The sequence below is a fragment of the Embiotoca jacksoni genome, unplaced genomic scaffold (genome assembly GCF_022577435.1).
Source record: "Embiotoca jacksoni isolate LCO1_2020_lvr unplaced genomic scaffold, fEmbJac1.0.p SCAF_11, whole genome shotgun sequence".
In the NCBI taxonomy this organism is placed as follows: domain Eukaryota; kingdom Metazoa; phylum Chordata; class Actinopteri; family Embiotocidae; genus Embiotoca; species Embiotoca jacksoni.
Window position 1 is genome coordinate 14,220,448 of NW_027185241.1, and position 19,513 is coordinate 14,239,960.

A 19,513-nucleotide genomic window follows, 5' to 3' on the forward strand; every position below is an offset into this window, starting at 1 on the left:
CGAGATAAAAAAAAAAAAAAAAGAAAAAAAAAAAGACGACGACGTAACGTGCGTGCTGACGTCATCCGACGTCAGATCGCACGACCTTTTTTTTTTTTTTTTTTTTTTTTGCGCATGACAGTTGCGCAGTCTTCCTGTTCGCTCGTGGCTAAAGGACGTTGGTGTCACGGAGGAAGACGGGCTCGTAGGATTCTTCTGTTTTCACTAAATATAGAAAAGAAGGAACAGAAAGGAAACATGTTGACCCGCGCAGTGAGACCTACCGTCAGCCTCGCCCGGAGACTGTCCACCTCGTCGCAGAGCAACTCCAAGGTGGCGGTGCTCGGAGCTTCGGGCGGCATAGGCCAGCCGCTGTCCCTGCTCCTGAAGAACAGCCCCCTGGTGAGCCACCTCTCCCTGTATGATATCAACCACACACCCGGGGTGGCTGCGGACCTCAGCCACATCGAGACGAGGGCCCAAGTGACCGGCCACATGGGCCCCGACCAGCTCGACGCCTGTCTGCAGGGCTGCGACGTCGTGGTTATCCCCGCCGGTGTGCCCAGAAAACCCGGCATGACCCGCGATGACCTTTTCAACACCAACGCTACCATCGTAGCCATCTTGGCCGACGCCTGCGCCCGCAACTGCCCCGAGGCGATGATCTGCATCATCGCTAACCCCGTCAACTCCACCATCCCTATTACGTCAGAGGTCATGAAGAAGCACGGCGTGTACAACCCCAACAGAGTGTTTGGCGTCACCACCTTGGACATTGTCAGAGCAAACACCTTCGTGGCGGAGCTCAAAGGTCTCGACCCAGCTCGTGTCAACGTGCCAGTCATCGGAGGTCACGCTGGGAAGACCATCATCCCCCTCATCTCCCAGTGCACACCTAAAGTTGAGTTCCCCGCTGACCAGCTGGCCGCCCTGACCGGTCGGATCCAGGAGGCTGGCACAGAGGTGGTGAAGGCCAAGGCTGGAGCCGGATCTGCGACCCTCTCCATGGCCTACGCCGGAGCCCGCTTCGCCTTCTCCGTCCTGGACGCCATGAATGGGAAGGAAGGCGTGGTGGAGTGCGCCTACGTCAGGTCCGAGGAGACGGAGTGCAAGTACTTCTCCACACCTCTGCTCCTGGGGAAGACCGGCATCGAGAAGAACCTGGGGCTGGGCAAGCTGTCCGCCTTCGAGGAGAAGCTGGTCGCTGGTGCTATGGATGAGCTGAAGTCTTCTATCAAGAATGGTGAAGATTTTGTGGCCAAGATGAAGTGAACAGAAAGCTTTAAGTTAGTCCAAAACAAACAGCAGCTGTGATTGATAATTTGTTCTCGTCTTAACTTAACTAAAAGGCATCCGGGTGTATCTTGAGATCTGTCACGGTGTTTCCTCTTTCATTTCTGTTTTAGCAGTCGGGTCATCTTGACTGAGAAATCCTGATTTAGACCTGGACAAATTTCCTTTATTCTTTACAGACATGGCTTTTTATCTTGCACTTATGATTTGTGTACATATTGTACTGTGACTTATCTATATTCAGCAAATGTTAAATTTATTCAGAATTTCATATTTTCATGTACAGTCTGTATATGTGGGGATTTCTCTGCTGAATGATCAAAGAGGAAATACTGTCGTCATGCCTGTTGATGCTGAAACTCAATGTTACTGATAAGTAAAATCTTCACTCCAACAATAAACAATTTAGCTTTAAAATGTTTCTTTATTTCTTGTTTTTGTGGTACAAAAAAAAAAGGGCTTAGAGGCGTACTGAAAGGTTGACCACCTGTTTAGACGATTCTCATGAAATTATACTGGTGTATCCAGATGAATTTGATCATCCTTCATTCCTCATGCCGAATATGGATCGTAGGCCTGTCACAATTATTACGTAATCACCTTATTTGAGCATAATTGTTAAAAGTTCTCGCAGTCATTCGTGTCTATAAAAACAGCTGGAAGAAACTAACAGAAATGTCATATTTCCGTCACTATTTTCACATCAGTTTCTACAATTTGAGATTTGACCGGTGCTCTTTTGATGAGGTCATCTTAATGTGCCACCTTCTTCTGATAAGGTTTAATAGCAAATGAGTGGAGAATTTGTGCCAACAGCTCTTTATCTTGTGGAGCATAACTTCTAAAATTCAACCGACCACATTTTAATCAGCACCTGGTGATAGGAACATTAAAGATAACGTTTCAAAGCCAAACACCTCTGGCAATACATGGCTCTTTACAAGGCTTATGTATTAAACTATGATTAGGCTTATCCTATAATCGTGGCATTACATGACCAGGAAAAGACAAATAATTGCAGTGCGTGACAGTCGTTAACTAAAATGTTCATGGTCTTGACAGTCCTAACGGTTGTTTCTAAGCAGCAAAATAGTTCATGGTTTGTTCAAAAATGTGCTCAACCTAATATTTGACAATTAGATACTCGAATAGATTCAACATGAAAATATCTCACTTTGAAGTTTGAGCTACATGCTAGTAGCTGTGAAAGGTGCTTTTTAACGTTAAAGGGAACTTCTCTGCAAAAACGAATCCACTTGACTTGAATAATAATGACTGCAGGTAGTTAGATTTATATAATCCACATGTTTAATGATTCACGATGTGCACAGGAACAAGCTGCAGATGGAGAGTAGTTATAGAAAAAGTAATAGACAAACGTTCCTGCTATTGACAACACACAAGTATATGCTCAGCTATTGTCAAAGTAACTTGAGTGATACTGAGAGGTGGACTGTCAGTATCTAAAACAAGTGTTCAGGTGGATGTAACTTTCTATTACCATTATTCAACCTTGTGAAAGCACGGCGACCTTTGAAGCTGCAGTCGATAGCTGCACAATGTACTTAGTTCACCTTTGATTGCACAAGATCGAAGTCAGATAACAAGTCATCAGACGCAGGTACAAACCCATTATAGTTTTATTTGACATACAGGTGGTTTTGGTTCCTTGTCAAGGCGCTTTATTGAGAGCACAGAATCCATTTACACAATATAAAGCCAGTGGTAGATTAGATCGATCACTTTTCTGGATAAAATTAGCTTTTGTCTGAGACGTACAGAACATGTTTTCAGTTTTCCACCATACTGCTTTAATTCACAGCCTACAGGTCCCCCCCCCCCCCACATCTGTCAACTGATTCTCAAGATGTCACAAGATGGTAAAAGCAAAAACTATTATTTTTTCTCGACAAATTCTGCAGCAAACAAAGAGATCTAAAAGAACAGGAACAACAATAAGAAACAATTGTTCTACATAATGCTGCAAAATCTACATTCAAAAACCAAGATGCGCAATGTTTGTACCAGAGCCCCATTAAATAACCATATCAACAAGCACATAATGCCTCTCTGTCCGTCCGTCTGACAGTCCTCCACACAGTCACAGACAGTTCTCACTGTTCCTCAGTCCCATCAGCAGTCTCAGCAGTGTCTCCTGCACTTTTCAGAGGAGACACTCTCTCAGCGGTGGAAGTGAAGGAGACTACAGGGTAGAAAAGAAGACTTTTTAAAGTCAATAGTGGCCCAAGCCTTGTGGCTGAATGTGCCCCATCCTGCTTGTGCATAAACAGTATATTCAAATCATACAGGTAGCAGCAACACCCCTGCACAGAGGGGTTGTGGGGGAGGAGAACAGTGGGTGAGGGTTTTGGAGGAGGAAGGATGGGAAGATAAGAGGAGGAAGGTGGGGAGCTGTTGGACTTTGTTTGTCCCGAGTACTACTGTACAAGGCTGTCCTCAGGGGAGACGGGCTCCGTGTCGTGGCCTCGGCGGTGCCTGTGCTCGGTTTTGTTCCTGTTATCAGAGTCCTCTCGTTCTCCTGTGTCTCTCTCCCTCTCTCGCACTCTGTCCCTCTTCCTCTCCCGTCGGCCCTCCTGGTTCTCCTTGTCTTTGCGGTTGTTGCGATTCCTCCGCTCTATGCGCTCACTCTTCCTCCGTCCTCCTGGAAATCAAGAAAATTAAAACCAATTTATTAATATCATTATTGCATGAATGTTACAACTTGTTTTCACTATTTACACTGCAAATCAGTATTTTCAATAAAGAAAGCTGAAGGTTGAATAAAATAACAATTTTGGTCAAAATTCAATTAATGTAGCCACAAAAAAGTGCCCAAAAGGTCAGTCTGCATGTCAAAAACGACCAATGGCTTTGTGTTGTGTGCCACTGAAAATGTCAGTCTAATAACATGATATACAGTATGGTGGTCAGTCTTAAAGTTTGTTGAATTAAATTTCAGAAACTAAAGTAGCCCACAGGGTGCAATTTTCGCCCGCAATACGCAACGTTCACCACTAGGTGTCAGTCTTTGATCACAGACAGCAGCTGTCAGCCTATCAGCTGTTGCAATCCTCTCCCTGTGACGAGGAGACCTTTGTCCAAAATAGAAAGCCTTTAAATAAACCCCCAATTTATCTGTTCTTGCAACACCATCTCATAAACAAAACCGAGAGTTTCGGAATGCTGAAGGCTTATCTCTGTTCGAGCCGCAGTTATTAATGATAATAACAAGATCCACCCTCAGGGAGGTTGGAGACAGGACCTGCAAGTGAGAGCAGAGGAGGCCCTTTCCTGTTGTTGCACTGCCGCTGCTCATGTGTGAGTGGAACGGAGCAGCACGGCCTGCTTGGCTGTTGGCTGGCCGGCTGGGGATTGTGAAACTGCTGAAGTAGGCAGTAGGCACAGACACAGGGAGAGAGAGAGATCTCTGTCTCTGTCCTGTCCGCTTCATGTTAGCCCCCCTACGCTCTTCGTCTCCCCCTCTGGTCATCAATCAAGGCAGGTCCCAGTTTGGACCAGGGACCAAGTCTGACCCACACATTTTAGCCGAGTGATATGCAGCTCTCCCTGCCTGCTGTGTTTAATCTGCTAGAAAGAATAGAAGGACAAGACATGCACAATGTGGACATCGCAGTGTTTACATGGTTTACTTATAATGAAAAAAAAGATAATGAAAAGCAAGTTAAAAAAAGAATCGAGTCAATGATAGTGGAGAGATGTGGTTTCATGGATGGATGGCTGGCTGGAATAATCTGGTGCACTGACTCATTCGGGGTATGCCCCCCGTCCTCTATAAACACAGGAAGTCCCCTTCGCTCTCATTGTTTTCTCTGTCCTGACACCATAACTATTTACAAGTTCAGTGGATTAGTCATACTGTAGCTCCGGTGCTTTTGTCAAGCCACAGGAGAAACCTAATCCATGCCAGTGTTGAGATGATTAGCAGAGTGTTTATCAAACCAACCTGACTTTTGTTAGATGGAACAGTTTCTGATGGGCTTTTTGTAAACTATGTGTTGACATGTGCGTAATGTTCCTCGAACGAGACATCTTTCGAGGTTTTGGAACATTTTCAGCAGACATTTAGCACATTCCCAAAAGTCAGGTTTTCATGACGAATATCATCAAGACTTACAGAGAGCGAGCGGTTGCCTTCAGGTACAACACATGAAAATCATCCTGTGATGTCATAAAGAGGAACCTGAGTCCATGGGGGGAATAGCTTTCTTCACTTAGATGAAAAGATGGTACCATGTCTGTCTGATCAGTAGAGCTATAAGCTTAACATCAAGACTGGAAGCAAAAATACAGCTAGTCTGGCTATTACCATAGTTTGGATGCTGTAACTGTTTCTGTTTCTATTTCTGATTGCTGCAGCAATCGGCTGCTGGATGAAGTGATTTACTGGGGTCTCTACTGTATGTAGAACTATAATTGTCGTTAGTGTTTGTTTTAAGTAAATTTAGTGAGGTTTAATAACCCGGTGGGAACCAGACCATATTTCACTGCGTGAATATGAGTCTGCTCACCCTCCACAGGGAATTGTTTGCAGTTTTTCCATCCTACTGGGCACAGCATACGCCGAAACCTCCCGACACTGAGCACAGCATATTTATTAAATTGTTTTAATGAACACAAGCAGCTTGACGAGGTGGTGAGCGTTTATTCTGCACTGAGCGCTGAACGTTCAGCGTTTTTTTTCTGGTCATCGAAGGTTGAAAAATATTAAGGTTGCGCTCGTCACTGTCACCAGCCGTCCAATCATAGTGAAAGAGGGGCGGGACAAATGCAGTTAACCCCTGACATGGGTCGCTGATTGGCCCGCGCTTCAGAGTGGCTGTGCAAACACTAATCAGAGCCGAGTTCCTAGACTGTATTCACAGCAAAGAAAACTGAAGCTGTGAGTGACAGTCAGCTCGGCCAGGCTTCCTGATTCCAACCATTTCCAGTTTTTATGCTAAGCTAAGCTAACTAATTAACAGATGTGACTTCACTTTTTTCATCTAATTCTCAGCAAAGTAGCACCGAACATCCCTATTTCTTTTTCAGTTGATGTAACTGCCACAGCTGTGCAGCAACAGAAACATTTATTTATGAGCACTCTGTATTTCTCATGAAAGTGAGAACAAAAATAAAAGAGAAAGGTATACTGTAAGAGAGCAACTGTAAATCTCTGAGGTCACTCTTCATCCTGTCAGTCCTGTTATATGATGTGCATCTGTTCTTCGCAGTTGCAGACTATAGCCAACACTTCACGTTCCACTCCAGATCTCAGCATTTGCTCCGAGGCTGAATGTGCTGTAAAAGATTTATTATGACCAACACAACTAAAAAAAATAGACATTTGTGTCAAATTATAGTAAATCTTGATTCACTACAAGCCTCGTCTGTAACTGCTCTCGAATTGTACAATTATTGACACATTCGGTACACAGATGACAAATGTTTGTCGTCTGTACAAATTTCTTATAATCTCTGTTTAGTGAGCAGGGATGTGTGCAGAAATGTGTTATCCCTCTCATCCCATGTTATTCCCCTGAAATCCCTGCATGTGCAGTGTGTAAACTCAGCCACCAGTGTCGAGCTGCTGAATTGAATTGTCCGTAGCTGTAATGTAACTTCTAGAAATCTGTTACAGCACATTCACAAAGGACCGTACCGAGAGCACAGAGAGGGGCTTTACTGAATGGGACACCACACTCACTGTTTGTGTGTGTGTGTGTGTGTGTGTGTGTGTGTGTGTGTGTGTGTGTGTGTGTGTGTGTGTGTGTGTGTGTGTGTGTGTGTGCTGGCACAATGAGCGAGCAAGCATAGTGAAAGAGACATGGAAAGAGAAAGAGGATGAAAAACAATCCAGAGAGAGTATGAAATGAACTGAAGAACAAGGTGAGAATAGCAGACAGACAGCGACAAAATGAGAGAGCAGGAGGGCAGTGAGGGTGTGTGTTTTATGGTGGCACATCCTCTGTGGCAGGCGTTCTGTCGTCCGGGGAGCTTTTGGCGGGAGCCAGGCCGGGATTAAAGGCTATGGGCTGTCCCAAAAGTGGAATGCCTGCTGCATGGCTGCCAGGATGTCATGAGGGGGGCTGTGGGTGTGTGTGTAACAATCCACCCTCAGTGACTGGTTGCTGCTAGTTTCTTAACTGCATGTTTCTCTGTGTGTGTGTGTGTGTGTGTGTGTGTGGGTGGGAATTAAAGGCGGCTAAGACTTGCAGAGGGCACATGGTATATCCGGCTTCAGAGATAGAGAGGTGAACGGCAGGTCGATCGAAGGACAAATTAGCCGGCATTAACTTGAGAGAGAAGGCAGTGAATGTGGATGTGTATGTAAACATTCACAATCTAGCTGTGGATAACAGAAGAACAGAGCAGATGCTAAGACAAAATATGTCTGTTTCCTTTAGTTTTACAACTTTTCAGATGTGATATGTTTAATTAAAAACATTGTTCAGACGTTAGTCAGGACCAACTGGAATTGGTGATGTTGAAATGGTTCTGTAGAACTGGACACTGCCATTAAAAGATGTGTTGACAGTTTGGGATTGTCTTTCTTGATGATGAGATGATCAGTACCAATCTATTGCTTGCACATTAAATATGTAGCTTATGAAAGGCAATTATTAGCTACCAGCAACAAAAAGTGTCTTGTATCACGTAGCTTCCCAGAACTACAACTTGAAATGTTCATGTTTTTGTACAGAACATCGGACTAATAAAAGGTTAATTTCAGATCCTTAAATGTTCTGACAGACAGAAGACATACTTTTCTCTCAGCTTCCAGTGTTTAAGGTAATTTACCTCCTGGATGACGCTTTATATTTAATTAACAGGCATGTTAGTAAAAATGTATTTCCTAAAATGTACTCCTCCTTTAAAAATAAATAGTTATGAATGCATTAGGACAGGCATATCTGCAGTCACATACATACATATTTAGCTTGCAAAGTACAAAAGTATAAAACTGAACCAAAACACAGGCAGGTGAAAAAGAATGGAGTCAGAAACTCATTGTGCTTATGCGGAAGAGTAAAGCAGTGTACTAAACAGAGGAACAGGAAGAGGAGAGGCAGGACGGATGGGGAGTACAAGGCAAAAGGAGAAAGTGCAAAAGAGGAGGTGAGGAAGAGGACAAGGAGAAGGATGTATCAGTGTCGGAGGGCTGTTGGAGGATTACCGGGGGCTCTCTGAGGTCGGACCACTGACCCCCCTAGCGTGTGCAGAACGTAAACAGTGAGGAGAGGATGCGCCGAGGCAGATAATTAGCTCCCATTCACCGGGGATTCTCTTGGAGCTGGGGCAACTGGGTAATCACACAAAGGGGTAAAGTCGATAAGAAGAGTCTGTACTGTGTCTACACACATCTTTTCTTTCTTTCTTTCTTTCTTTCTTTCTTTCTTTCTTTCTTTCTTTCTTTCTTTCCTTCTTTCTTTCTTTCTTTCCTTCTTTCTTTCTTTCTTTCTTTCTTTCTTTCTTTCTTTCTTTCTTTCTTTCTTTCTTTCTTTCTTTCTTTCTTTCTTTCTTTCTTTCTTTCTTTCTTTCTTTCTTTCTTTCTTTCTTTCACTTCTCTTCTCTCTGTACCCTTTCAGCAGGCTCTGGCTAGGTCAACAGAGCTGTCGACTCTACACTAAAGTCTCAGCCCCGACCCGACTGACGGGGAGCGCCACAGGGAGCTTATATGGGGGTCTATGTTTTCTTTAGTGTGTGTGTGTGTGTGTGTGTGTGTGTGTGTGTGTGTAGGCGATGAGGATGGGAGAATGGATCAGTAGAGAGATACAGATAGAAAGTGGGCGAGAGAGAGAGATAGCCAGGGTGACAGAGGGCACATTTCACAGTCTGCCTTACAGATCACGTCAACCCAGTTGACTCTCTTCACAAATTACCACCACGAGCAGCGGCTGTGTAGTTATTTTAGTGAGTCAAAGTTGGTATGTGTGTGTAGATCTACATGCATACATGTCTGTTTGGTGTGCAAGTGTGAATTTGTGCATTCGTGACTTGTTTGAAAGGGAGAGGGTGTATCTGTATCTGGAATTGTGTGTGCATGTGTTGATTTGTGTGTGTGTGTGTGTGTGTGTGTGTGTGTGTGTGTGTGTGTGTGTGTGTGTGTGTGTGTGAGAGAGAGTTTTTGTGTGTGTATTGGCAGCTGTGGGGATAAACCAATACTGATCCCCTGGTCGCCGCGTGCCTCCCAGGGGGAGGATGTTGATGTTGAGCTGGCTGTTTCTGCTCCAGAGTCAACTGCTTTTTTGCTGCATCACACACACACACACACACACACACACACACACACACACACACACACACACACACACACACACACACACACACACACACACACACACACACAGTGTTTGTTCTGTAAGTGTGAGGCCCCAAGGGGCTGGATCTCAGCCTTCTACCCTGTCTGCGATCTGTCATTTAACACTACAGAGCCTAGGCAAAAAAACAACCAGCTGTAGCCGCCATCCACCTCAGTAACCACACATATGCAGTACACACATAACACAAGACAATTGTAAATGCACCACAGCAAGCCCGTCTGAAAGCAGTTTTCACTCTATTCATTAGAAATGATCACATTATTCCCTGTTTACTAGGAAGAGAAAGCAGTTTTACTGTTTAAAATCCAAAGAGGTCTCGTGGGAAAACACAACATACCCATTGCAACATCATACATGTGTGCTCCCCCCTCTGTCTTCACTCTAGCCACAATGACAGTCCTCTGAGTAAACAGCCGTAGTCATGAACGGAAGAATGACTAAATCTGGTTGTACAAACTGGAGCAGCACGGGCTGGAATTAATAGAGAGCTGAAATCCTGCCATGTGTCACAATTACAATGTTGGTAGTGAGCATGATGGGCCTGTAGCGATTACAACTACAACGTATAGTATTCACTCATTTTGATAGTTCTGCTTTTTACATTTTACGCTCATATACTAAATCAAAGGAATCTTAAGTCTGGATCTGACACATGCTTGGGACACAGAAAAACTGACACTCTTTGGATTTCTTTACCTGGACATTTTCTCCTTTTGACAAGGCACTCTTTGATCTCGGAGATCTCAGGGCAGGGTTTGCCAAAGGGCGATGGGTACTGCAGGACTAGTCTTGTGCGGGTCTCCTGGCCCCGCTTGAAACCACAGGTTCTCCCGGACCTAGAGCAGGGACTCCACTCGCTCCACTCCCCCACCTCGCAGTGCACTGACAGGGGAAATATGGAGAGGCAGAAGTGAGGATTCTCATTGCCTCAGACAATGGACTTGCATCTTTACCTGTCCTGGTAGATCTTAGTGCTGCATTTGATGTGACAGATCACAACATTTCACTACAAGGACTGGAACATGTCAGTGGGGTTAAAGAAACTGCATTAGGATGGTTTGGATCATGTTCATCAGATTCCAATTTCTTCATGTCATTGATGACTCTTCCACACACACACACACACACACACACACACACACACACACACACACACACACACACATACACACACACACACACACACACACACACACACACACACACACACACACACACACACACACACACACACACACACACACACACACACAAATAGGGCATGCAGTTCCACAGGGTTATGTACTAGGACCAATCCTTTTCAGGTTGTACATGCCTCTCTTTGGCAGTATTATTTGGAAGCACTGCATGAATGTCCATTGCTATGCAAATGACACCCAGCTATATTTATCTATAAAGCAAGATGAAACAGGAGAGGTCAATTTAAGCATGTCTTAAAGACATTCATGAAGCCAGTCTCTTGGACTGCCCTCTTTCACTTGCGCAAAGTTGTCAAAACTAGGAACACCCTGTCTTAGACTGATGCTCATAAACTAGTCCATGCATTTGTTAGTTCAAATTTGTAGTTCCCTGTTTTCAAGATCTCACAATAACTCCCTGAAAAGCCTCTACCTGATCCAAAACGCGGCATTGAAAGGACTGTGTATTGTGTCTTCTCTCTTTCTATTCTATCTCTTCCTGTACCTTTCTGCAGGTATCTCTGGCTCCACAGCTAAATATTTCTGATCTACAGTTACTGGCCCCACCAACACGTCCAGTGTCTATTGTTTTTTTGTTTTGCTATTCTGTTTTTTTCTCTCTCCGCTCCCCCCTCACTACTAATCAAGGTAAATGTCCGCCCACTTCTGAGACCTGTCGGCTAGAGGTTTCTTTGTGTTAAAAGTGAGTTTTTCCTCCTCAATGGTGCAAAATGCTGCTCATGTGGGAATTGCTGAATTGTTGGGTTTCTCGCTATAATATTGTAAGATCTTAGCCTTACTATTTTCAGTGCCCTTAAAGGTCTATGGTTTTGGCACTACATAAATAAAATTGAATTGAAATATTTTCTAAAGTTTGAAATGGGATTACTCTTGACTTCAAGCTGGTTTGCCAGTTGCAGCCATTCTGTATCCAGGGCCAAAACCACCCCCCTACCAACAGGACATGCATCTTTAGCAGTTATCTTTTATGACACATGGACTGACCTTGTGGTGTGCACTCCATGAGTTTGTCATTGGGCTCATAGTCCTCTGGACAGACATGGTGGCACCCCCCACTGAGCTGGTAAAGGCCTGGCCGGCACCGTGTACATGTTTCACTGTTCACACATGACTCACACTCTGCAGGGCAATCTGCAGACACAAAAACACAGTTTTGCATATGAGTTTATCAAATTTTTTATACCAATAATGCAAGGTTGATAGAGTTAAATAAAGGGCGAACACCATTTTTTCTCCCTGTCTGTGATTAGTGTGAACTGAGAGCACTCACTGGGAACACACTCCCTCTGTGCATCGCTGCGGACCAGGCCCTCGGGGCAGTTCTCCTGGCACTTGCCCAGGTGAAGGTAGAATCCTGTTCGGCAGCGCGTGCAGAAGTTCTTGTTGAAGCAGGAGTCGCACTCCGACCTGCACTCTGACAGAGAATTACAGACCCACCGCCAGCGTTTATTTAAACTGTACAAGTTATCGTGTGTTTCCCGCGCATTAAATATACAGCGTGTCAGTGTGTGTGTGTGTGTGTGTTCATGTGTGCATGTCTGACTGGGAATACAATATAGACAACTGCAGGCACATTGATGTTTTCCAGGGTGACTTGTGATAAATTAATTTAAGTAAAGCAACATTTGATGTAATTTAATGCCAGCGAAAGGAAATGTACAGGGTAACAACTAGTAGTACGTTTTTCAATTATTTGAGTGTTTCAGTGTCTCCTTTGACACATGTACTGCCAAAATTCATAGGCTGGTTTTGAAACTGCTGCTTGTAAAGGTGATGGAGGGTGGACCTATTTGGACAGTGTCTTGAGCCAGCTAGACTCTGTGTGCTTATGCTTGTCACGTGTGAGTAAAACACAGTGTTAACACAGTGTTTGCAATCAGACAGCATCGCACTGAATCTTTTGCCCATCCTTTCAATTAACTACATAGAGGTCTGGTTGCTTATGTCACTCCTACTGACTTTTATTGCTTTAAATTGTGATGTGTTGTTTTCATTGGAAACATGCAATGGATAAAATATTTTCATGAATATTCTGTTATCATTCTTCAATTCAAATCCAGTTTGTAACTCATTATGACTCACTTGTACAGGTGTTTCGTTCTGGGGAGCGGGTGCCATAGAAGCCTGGAGGACAGGAAGTCATGCACACCCCGATCTGCTTCATCCCAATCCTCTCCAGATGCATGAAGAAGCGCGGCTTGCAGGACAGACAGCCATTGTAGTCCGAGCAGGTCAGACAGCCACCCTGCTGGCACCCTGAGCTCACACCAGAGTTCTCTGTTGACAGGAGCAGTGGGAAGTGTTTCACATGAGGTATGATATGAAAATATTATATTATATAGGTTGTGTTTATCTCAATGCATAATTTGTCCAGGTATTTTGAAGAGATCCCGGCATTTGATCAGTTCAGGGTTGGACACCTTGGAAAGAATCCAAACATTCTTTAAATCATTTGCTTCTCTCACTTTAAAAAAAAAAAAAAAAAAAGTCTCTTCCTATCCATAGCAACATGTCTATCGTTTATTCATTGAAGGTTCCACTTTATTTTGCTGCCTAAAGATGATCCAATATATCATGCTAAAACTTCTAATGTTTTCATTACACAACTCCCAGCAACAACAGGGACAGCCATGCAAACAAATGAGTGTCACTGACTGAGCAAGAGATCAGAATTACACCACTGATTGGCTGGATGATGCGTGACTTCCAGTAACTGTTTCAATTTAAAAGCACTCGTTTCAAATTAAAAGCCTGTCATACACAGTCTCAGCCTTTCTAGGTTATGACCATTTCTGATTAGTCTTGTATTGGTCAAACTCACAACCAGCATTCAAAACCTGACGTCAAAATTTTGAAACCTGTTTTTAGAATTTGTCCAATAGCATGAATCTTTTTTGTGCATTGTGCAGAGTGCATTGGTATATTCTATCTAATTTCATCAGATATGATTTTTGTTGATTTGAATGAGGATCACAAAACAGGACCAGGCTGATAGCTATCGTCCACATTAAACACAGAATATAGAGGCCATCAGGGTTTAGACATTTCAGACAGTGGAACTTGAGAGCATCTGTCAGGGTAGTGGATGTATACTATTTCATCTTTGTTCTCTGGTACTATTGTGTCTTCTGTCTACAGCACCAACATCAGAACTTTAGCATTATATCCCACTTTTGATGTACTGCAGGATGTATATATTAGTTTAACACAAAACCATACGGGGTATATAAAGTAGTACGATACAGAAATAATGCAAAAAATGTGCACGAGTGCAAATGTACAGTATAAGGATTATAATGTGTAAGTGTAATAATACAAAGAACACTAATAATTGTGTTATTGCAAGGTGCTGTGTGAGATGTGATGGGTTGACATGAATAGGATTATAGATTTATAGATTATAGATTGACGTGTACTGTCAATGAGGGTAAACAAGTAAATGCCCCGGACCTTGTTTATGAGGCTTACTGTAGCTGGAGAGAATGTTATAAGTATAGAAATAGTTAACAAAGTAAAGTTCAGAACAGCATGTTAAAGCATGAGGTCCAAGTCTGTATTATGAATTAATTACATGCATAAGTGCCACATTAGAAAATCATGTAAGGTAAGCCACTTACAGTCAAAGTGTTTTAACTGATAGCTCCGTGCCAACGACAGCAATTTCTTCCACGTTTATAACCCTGTTCATGTGCATAGGTACTGCAGTGCTTAATTAATGCTGATATATTTACCAGTACGGATTTCATCACCGACTCTACACCAATTTGTAGGCTTGATTCACCAGACTTTGTCTTCCAAGGATGAAAGCCCAGGTTGTAGGTTATAATCATTTTAATTGTTCAGTTGTTGAGAGCTTTGTCACAGACAATTTTAATGTCCCCCAAGTTACAGAGAGTTTGCATGAACATGATAGCATGTTTAACTTAATGACACGATAGATACATACACAGATAGATAAACAGAGTGCTATTAACATCTTGTAGAAATATGGCTTCTTGGAAAAGTTTGCATATCATATACCTTTTTGGTATCTGATTGCTGTTTGTGCACAAAGAGGAGTAACAAATAGGGATAGGGACGAGTTTTGTGGTGTTGAGTGGTTCAGAGAGGGTGTTCTTAATTTATCGTCTTAATGCATTGCTACAGAATTACGGTCTTTATGAAGAAATTGGTTGAACACACTTGTGTTGAAAATTTCGATGCTTTAGTTTAAACTTGAAAGTGGTATGAGGCTGTGATGTTGAAGAAAATAACCTTAGGGATAGGCATGTGACAGCCACATATTCATCCATAGAAGAAGTGACACCCATGACATAGTTGGTATAAAGTTAATAACCATGTGAGGCATCCCATATTGATTATATTTTCCCATTCTGCATTGGTGCAATGTTCCAAAAGGTGTTGTTTTGAAAATGTTGCAGTATAGTCCCACGGAAGGTAAATTAAAAGTAAGCCCCGTAAGCATCCAAAGAATCCTCTCCAGCTTTGGCATTTCATGCCAGTGGTTTACGTTGGCCACCTTTATCAGCTCAGCGTTTAGCTGCCAGTTTACATAGATCATGGATACTTTGTTTGAAATCTTCACAACTGTTGTCCATTTGCCCACATGTGTTCCTGCCAAGCTGCCCTGATTCACAGAAACCTTAAGACGCAGGAATTTGGCACAAACAAAACCTCAGTTGAACAGTGGTATCTTGCATAACATACCAACAAAGTCACATGTGAAATAAACACAATTACACACACACAAATCAAGGAGGGTTCATGGAAAACAGGACAAAGTATTAGTAAAATGGAAATAAAAAATACCTAAAGTGTCGAACACAGTCCTCTTTAAGGTTCCATCATCTGACTTCCCTGCCATTACAATGCACATGCCCTATTAGATCAAAGGCTAAATCCACCCATCGTCATCTTTCATAAAGCTGAAATGTGTTCATACATATACAATGGTATATAATATGTATATGTAATTGCCACTGTTAACACCAGGCCTTCATATTTGGATGCATCATCAGACAGGAAGCCCGGAGCTTGGCTTCTGTCTCTGCACGGTAATTTTGGCCTTTTAACCGAATGGTCATTGACTCCCCTCTCACTCTTTCCCCCTTGTTTCCCTCTCAAGTCTGTACTCTTTCACCCCCTCACCAACTAATCCCTCCATCCTCCCTGATATCTCAGGAAGTGTTAGATATCTGCTTCCTTGGCGGAAGTTTGGATTCTTAGAAGAACCCATCAATTAATGGTTAGGCTACTCCTCACCGTACACAGACATGAAATAATGCTTTACTGCTGCCATCCCATCTGTGCAACTGAAGCACATCAAGTTTCAGCATGTGGATATAGTTTAGAGGCTTTTTCAGTCTCAAATACACATTTTAGAATATCATCCTGCACAAGAGCAAACTAATACTGACTTTAAAACGTATATCTAAATTCACAAAAAGCAGCATCTATATGCCATTTTCAGTCTTGGGGCAAAATTTAAGTAACCAAGTACAAGAACATTCTCAGTAGACCTTCCTGCTTTCACCTCTCTGACTGTGTTGAGGGGCTCCTTAATAATGTTTATGGGGAAATAAACATTGAAAGAGAGAATCTGTGCATCTCGATGAAAATATTACACAACTACAAACATATTCAAGTAAAAAGAATCAACTCATTGGATGCAGGAGGTAAATTTGACAGCAAAACTGTCCAGAGAACATCTGAGCTCTGCAATTAAACATAAAAAGGACGTGAGAAGCTTCACTCCCAGGTGGCAGGGATAAAAACATCATTCTGAAGGTCTATTATTGTAGATCACAGACATTTTTCGGCCACGCTGGCAAGTAATTGATAGAATATTCCAGTTATCACTGGTCTTCTCTGACAGAGTTAGTTACAGAGCACATCTGGAGACCCTCAGTGATAAAGTGTGGGTAGGAAGAGCAGAAAAATATACTTTATTGATACTTATTTCATTGTGTCATGGAAAAAGGTTGCTCATAGCCCAGGAGATGAGACATAATGTTGGAGCTCAGGGAGATATATAGGAGATGAAATACCAGCACACTCAGAATGGAAGGTCTCTGGAGTTTGATGGAGCCAGCTGTCAATTCTGCATTTACTTAGATTTTAAACAGTTATATGCTAAACATGATTTGCAATTATAAATCTGAGTTCAATTTGTGACTGGCACATCATAACCCACCTTTATATGCGATGCGGGCCAACATCTCCAGAACCGTTCCCCCATAAATTACAAAATGTTGCAATATAAGGAAATAAATTCAACAGGCCCGTTACACCACCAAATATGGACACTGAAGCGTGAATATTCATTTGAATACTGATCAGCGCTGGTAGCTGCGCAGCGCACTATGAGCCTGAAGTCTGCTGCGCTGACGCTAGAGAGCGACGGGAACCAGGAGACTCAGCGCGCAGAACTGCGGCTGCAGGCTTCAGGTGTGACTACAATTAGTTCATCCAATTAAGGTTCAAAGAAAACGCATCAAAAGTGCAATATTAACGTTGAAATGGGTGCATATTTGAGTGGGCCATACAGTCAAAGCAAACGTTGGAATCTGCAAAAATAAATCAAAGAACAAATCCCCCCTTTGTCACATTAATTAAGCAAATGAAATAACTAAAATTCATAATCCCCAAAAGCAAAAAAGTAGATTTGTGCTTGTGGAAGTTGTTAATAATAATCTATATCTTAATTTGGCCTATTTTCTTTTCAATCTGTCACTACAGTGACTTTATAACCTCATTCGTGTAGTGTTGCTCTCGTTTTAAATCATAAATCAGAAAAAGACACATCAAACATAACCTGCAATTTATTTGGTCATATCCAAACAGATTTACATCAGTGGAACATTGATGCCCGCATGTTTAAGATTGTTTGGTGACCTACAAGTCAACCAGTTTACTACACAGCCCAAATAGTGTGCCGGTCACCACTCATTAATTTAGACAATGTAAAAAAGAATAATGAATATTAGAAAGTTATTGGCTGAAGTCCTTTGTGAGTAAAACAGGTCAATAGATGTTAAATAAAATAAATTAAATTGAACGAAGATAAAATTAGATAAAAGCTCTGCTAAGAGCGTAATTACTCACGTTTATGTTGCCGGTGCCTGGAGCTGCCGTGCTGCTGACAACCAGTGTAATCCATGCAGTGCAAGATGATCAAAACAAAGGAGATCAGTTGTAATTGCATAGTAGCCCAGAGATGAGACTCGTAAAGCCAATGTCAATGTTCACCAAAACACTTCTTGGATAAGATTCCGTTTTCTTCCTCCAGACGGAGGCAGAGGCTGGAGTGGATTATTCCTAGACACAACGGGACCCCCAGCTATGTGGTGATATGTGGTGATGGTTGTGCACAGTGGCCCAATGATGCCTGGGCCGCTTACACTTTAACATCCTGGATAGGGTCCACATATGTGCCAAGAAAACCGGACTGAGTCAGGGATCCGTTATCCTTGCTGTGGTAATGAACATTCCCTCCAAAACACAAACAAACACACCAAAAAGCTCGACTCTCATCCGTTGCGCGCAGGAGGAAAGCAGAATCAAACATTAGTGTGGCTCAAAAAGATGAATAGAATAATTGATTGAGGATGAACGTGCCTCTCAACAACTTTGGGATATTAAATCCATGTTGTAGAACTCCAAAAAGACCTTCCCCTCCCTCTCACCGTCTCTGAGTGGAGATGCGCCGTGCGTCCCGGTGTGTGTGGATACGCTAATGTGCCAGGCGCGCTGAAGGTCTCGGCTTCATCTCAGCATCAGCTGAAGCAAAAAAAGTAAAAGTCACCACAGGATCAACGCCAGTAATCACAAATCAGTTTCTAAGTTGAGTGCTTCGTAGGTCGTGTTGTCAAACGCACACCTCCTCCTGCTTGCTGGAACTGAGCTGCAACTAAACCAAAGTAAATCTCCGCAGTTTCAGCGCTTTTCTGCTTTGCGTGCAGGACCCATTCACTCCCCTCCTGCCGGCCCGCTGATGACTTCAGCTCTCTCTCTCTCTCTCTCTCTCTCTCTCTCTCTCTCTCTCTCTCTCTCTCTCTCTTTTCCTCTCTGTCTATGAGCTCCAAAGTTTATTTAGAGGGCATGCCCCCCGCGTCAGAGAGAAAGACATACTGAAGTTGTTTCAACAAGGGTTTAAAAATGTCTACTGTAGCTTCTCTATCATTCCTGTTTGGACTGCACGAATGGCGCTTTGAATGCTCGTCATGTATGTAAGAGGTCGAAATTAATGGACTATTTCCACCCAACATTTCTTTTCAAACTAAGACCATTTATTTTTCCATTTAAAATTGAAGTAGAATTATTATTACTTGTAAATAAATCTCTGAAGCTGACAGAAGTGTCCCCTCTCCACATTAGTTATTAAAGATGATTTTGGATATAGGCTATCTGGACACAATTCAAATTAGCCAAATTGCATCAGTGCTGAAAGGGAAAAAAAAGAGCTTCACTATGACAGCAGGTCGTCTTCAAGATGTCATTTTTTACCTTCACATATCCTTTGACTATTTTCCTCCACACAGATGTGACTTTCTAAAGCCAGTCCAGTCCAACAAGTCTGCAGTGTGTTATATTTGTTTTAAACTAGGAATTTGAGTCTGATCTGCAAAAATGCACCTACAGATGCACGACTGTACCAGAAAGTAAGATTTCATGCACCAGGTAGCCCATCTTATATCAGATGAGGGGATTGCTACACAGTGG

At 42.7% G+C, this 19,513-nt stretch overlaps 2 protein-coding genes across 2 annotated transcripts; one reads left to right on the forward strand and one right to left on the reverse strand.

The window, feature by feature from the left end:
* The first annotated feature begins 120 nt into the window (after window positions 1-120).
* mdh2 (malate dehydrogenase 2, NAD (mitochondrial)) lies at window positions 121-1,689 on the forward strand. The gene has a single exon (XM_069143265.1). It carries the CDS (start codon window positions 238-240, stop codon window positions 1,249-1,251), a length of 1,014 nt encoding a protein of 337 aa, XP_068999366.1. The 5' UTR covers window positions 121-237; the 3' UTR covers window positions 1,252-1,689.
* Window positions 1,690-2,557: 868 nt separating this feature from the next.
* rspo3 (R-spondin 3) lies at window positions 2,558-18,719 on the reverse strand. The gene is made up of 6 exons (XM_069143268.1): window positions 17,897-18,719; window positions 12,875-13,069; window positions 12,063-12,206; window positions 11,777-11,923; window positions 10,290-10,475; window positions 2,558-3,934 (listed from the first exon to the last, which is right to left on the reverse strand). The coding sequence occupies exons 1-6, from the start codon at window positions 17,994-17,996 to the stop codon at window positions 3,711-3,713; spliced, it is 996 nt and encodes a 331-aa protein (XP_068999369.1). The 5' UTR covers window positions 17,997-18,719; the 3' UTR covers window positions 2,558-3,710.
* Between the last annotated feature and the right edge of the window lie 794 nt (window positions 18,720-19,513).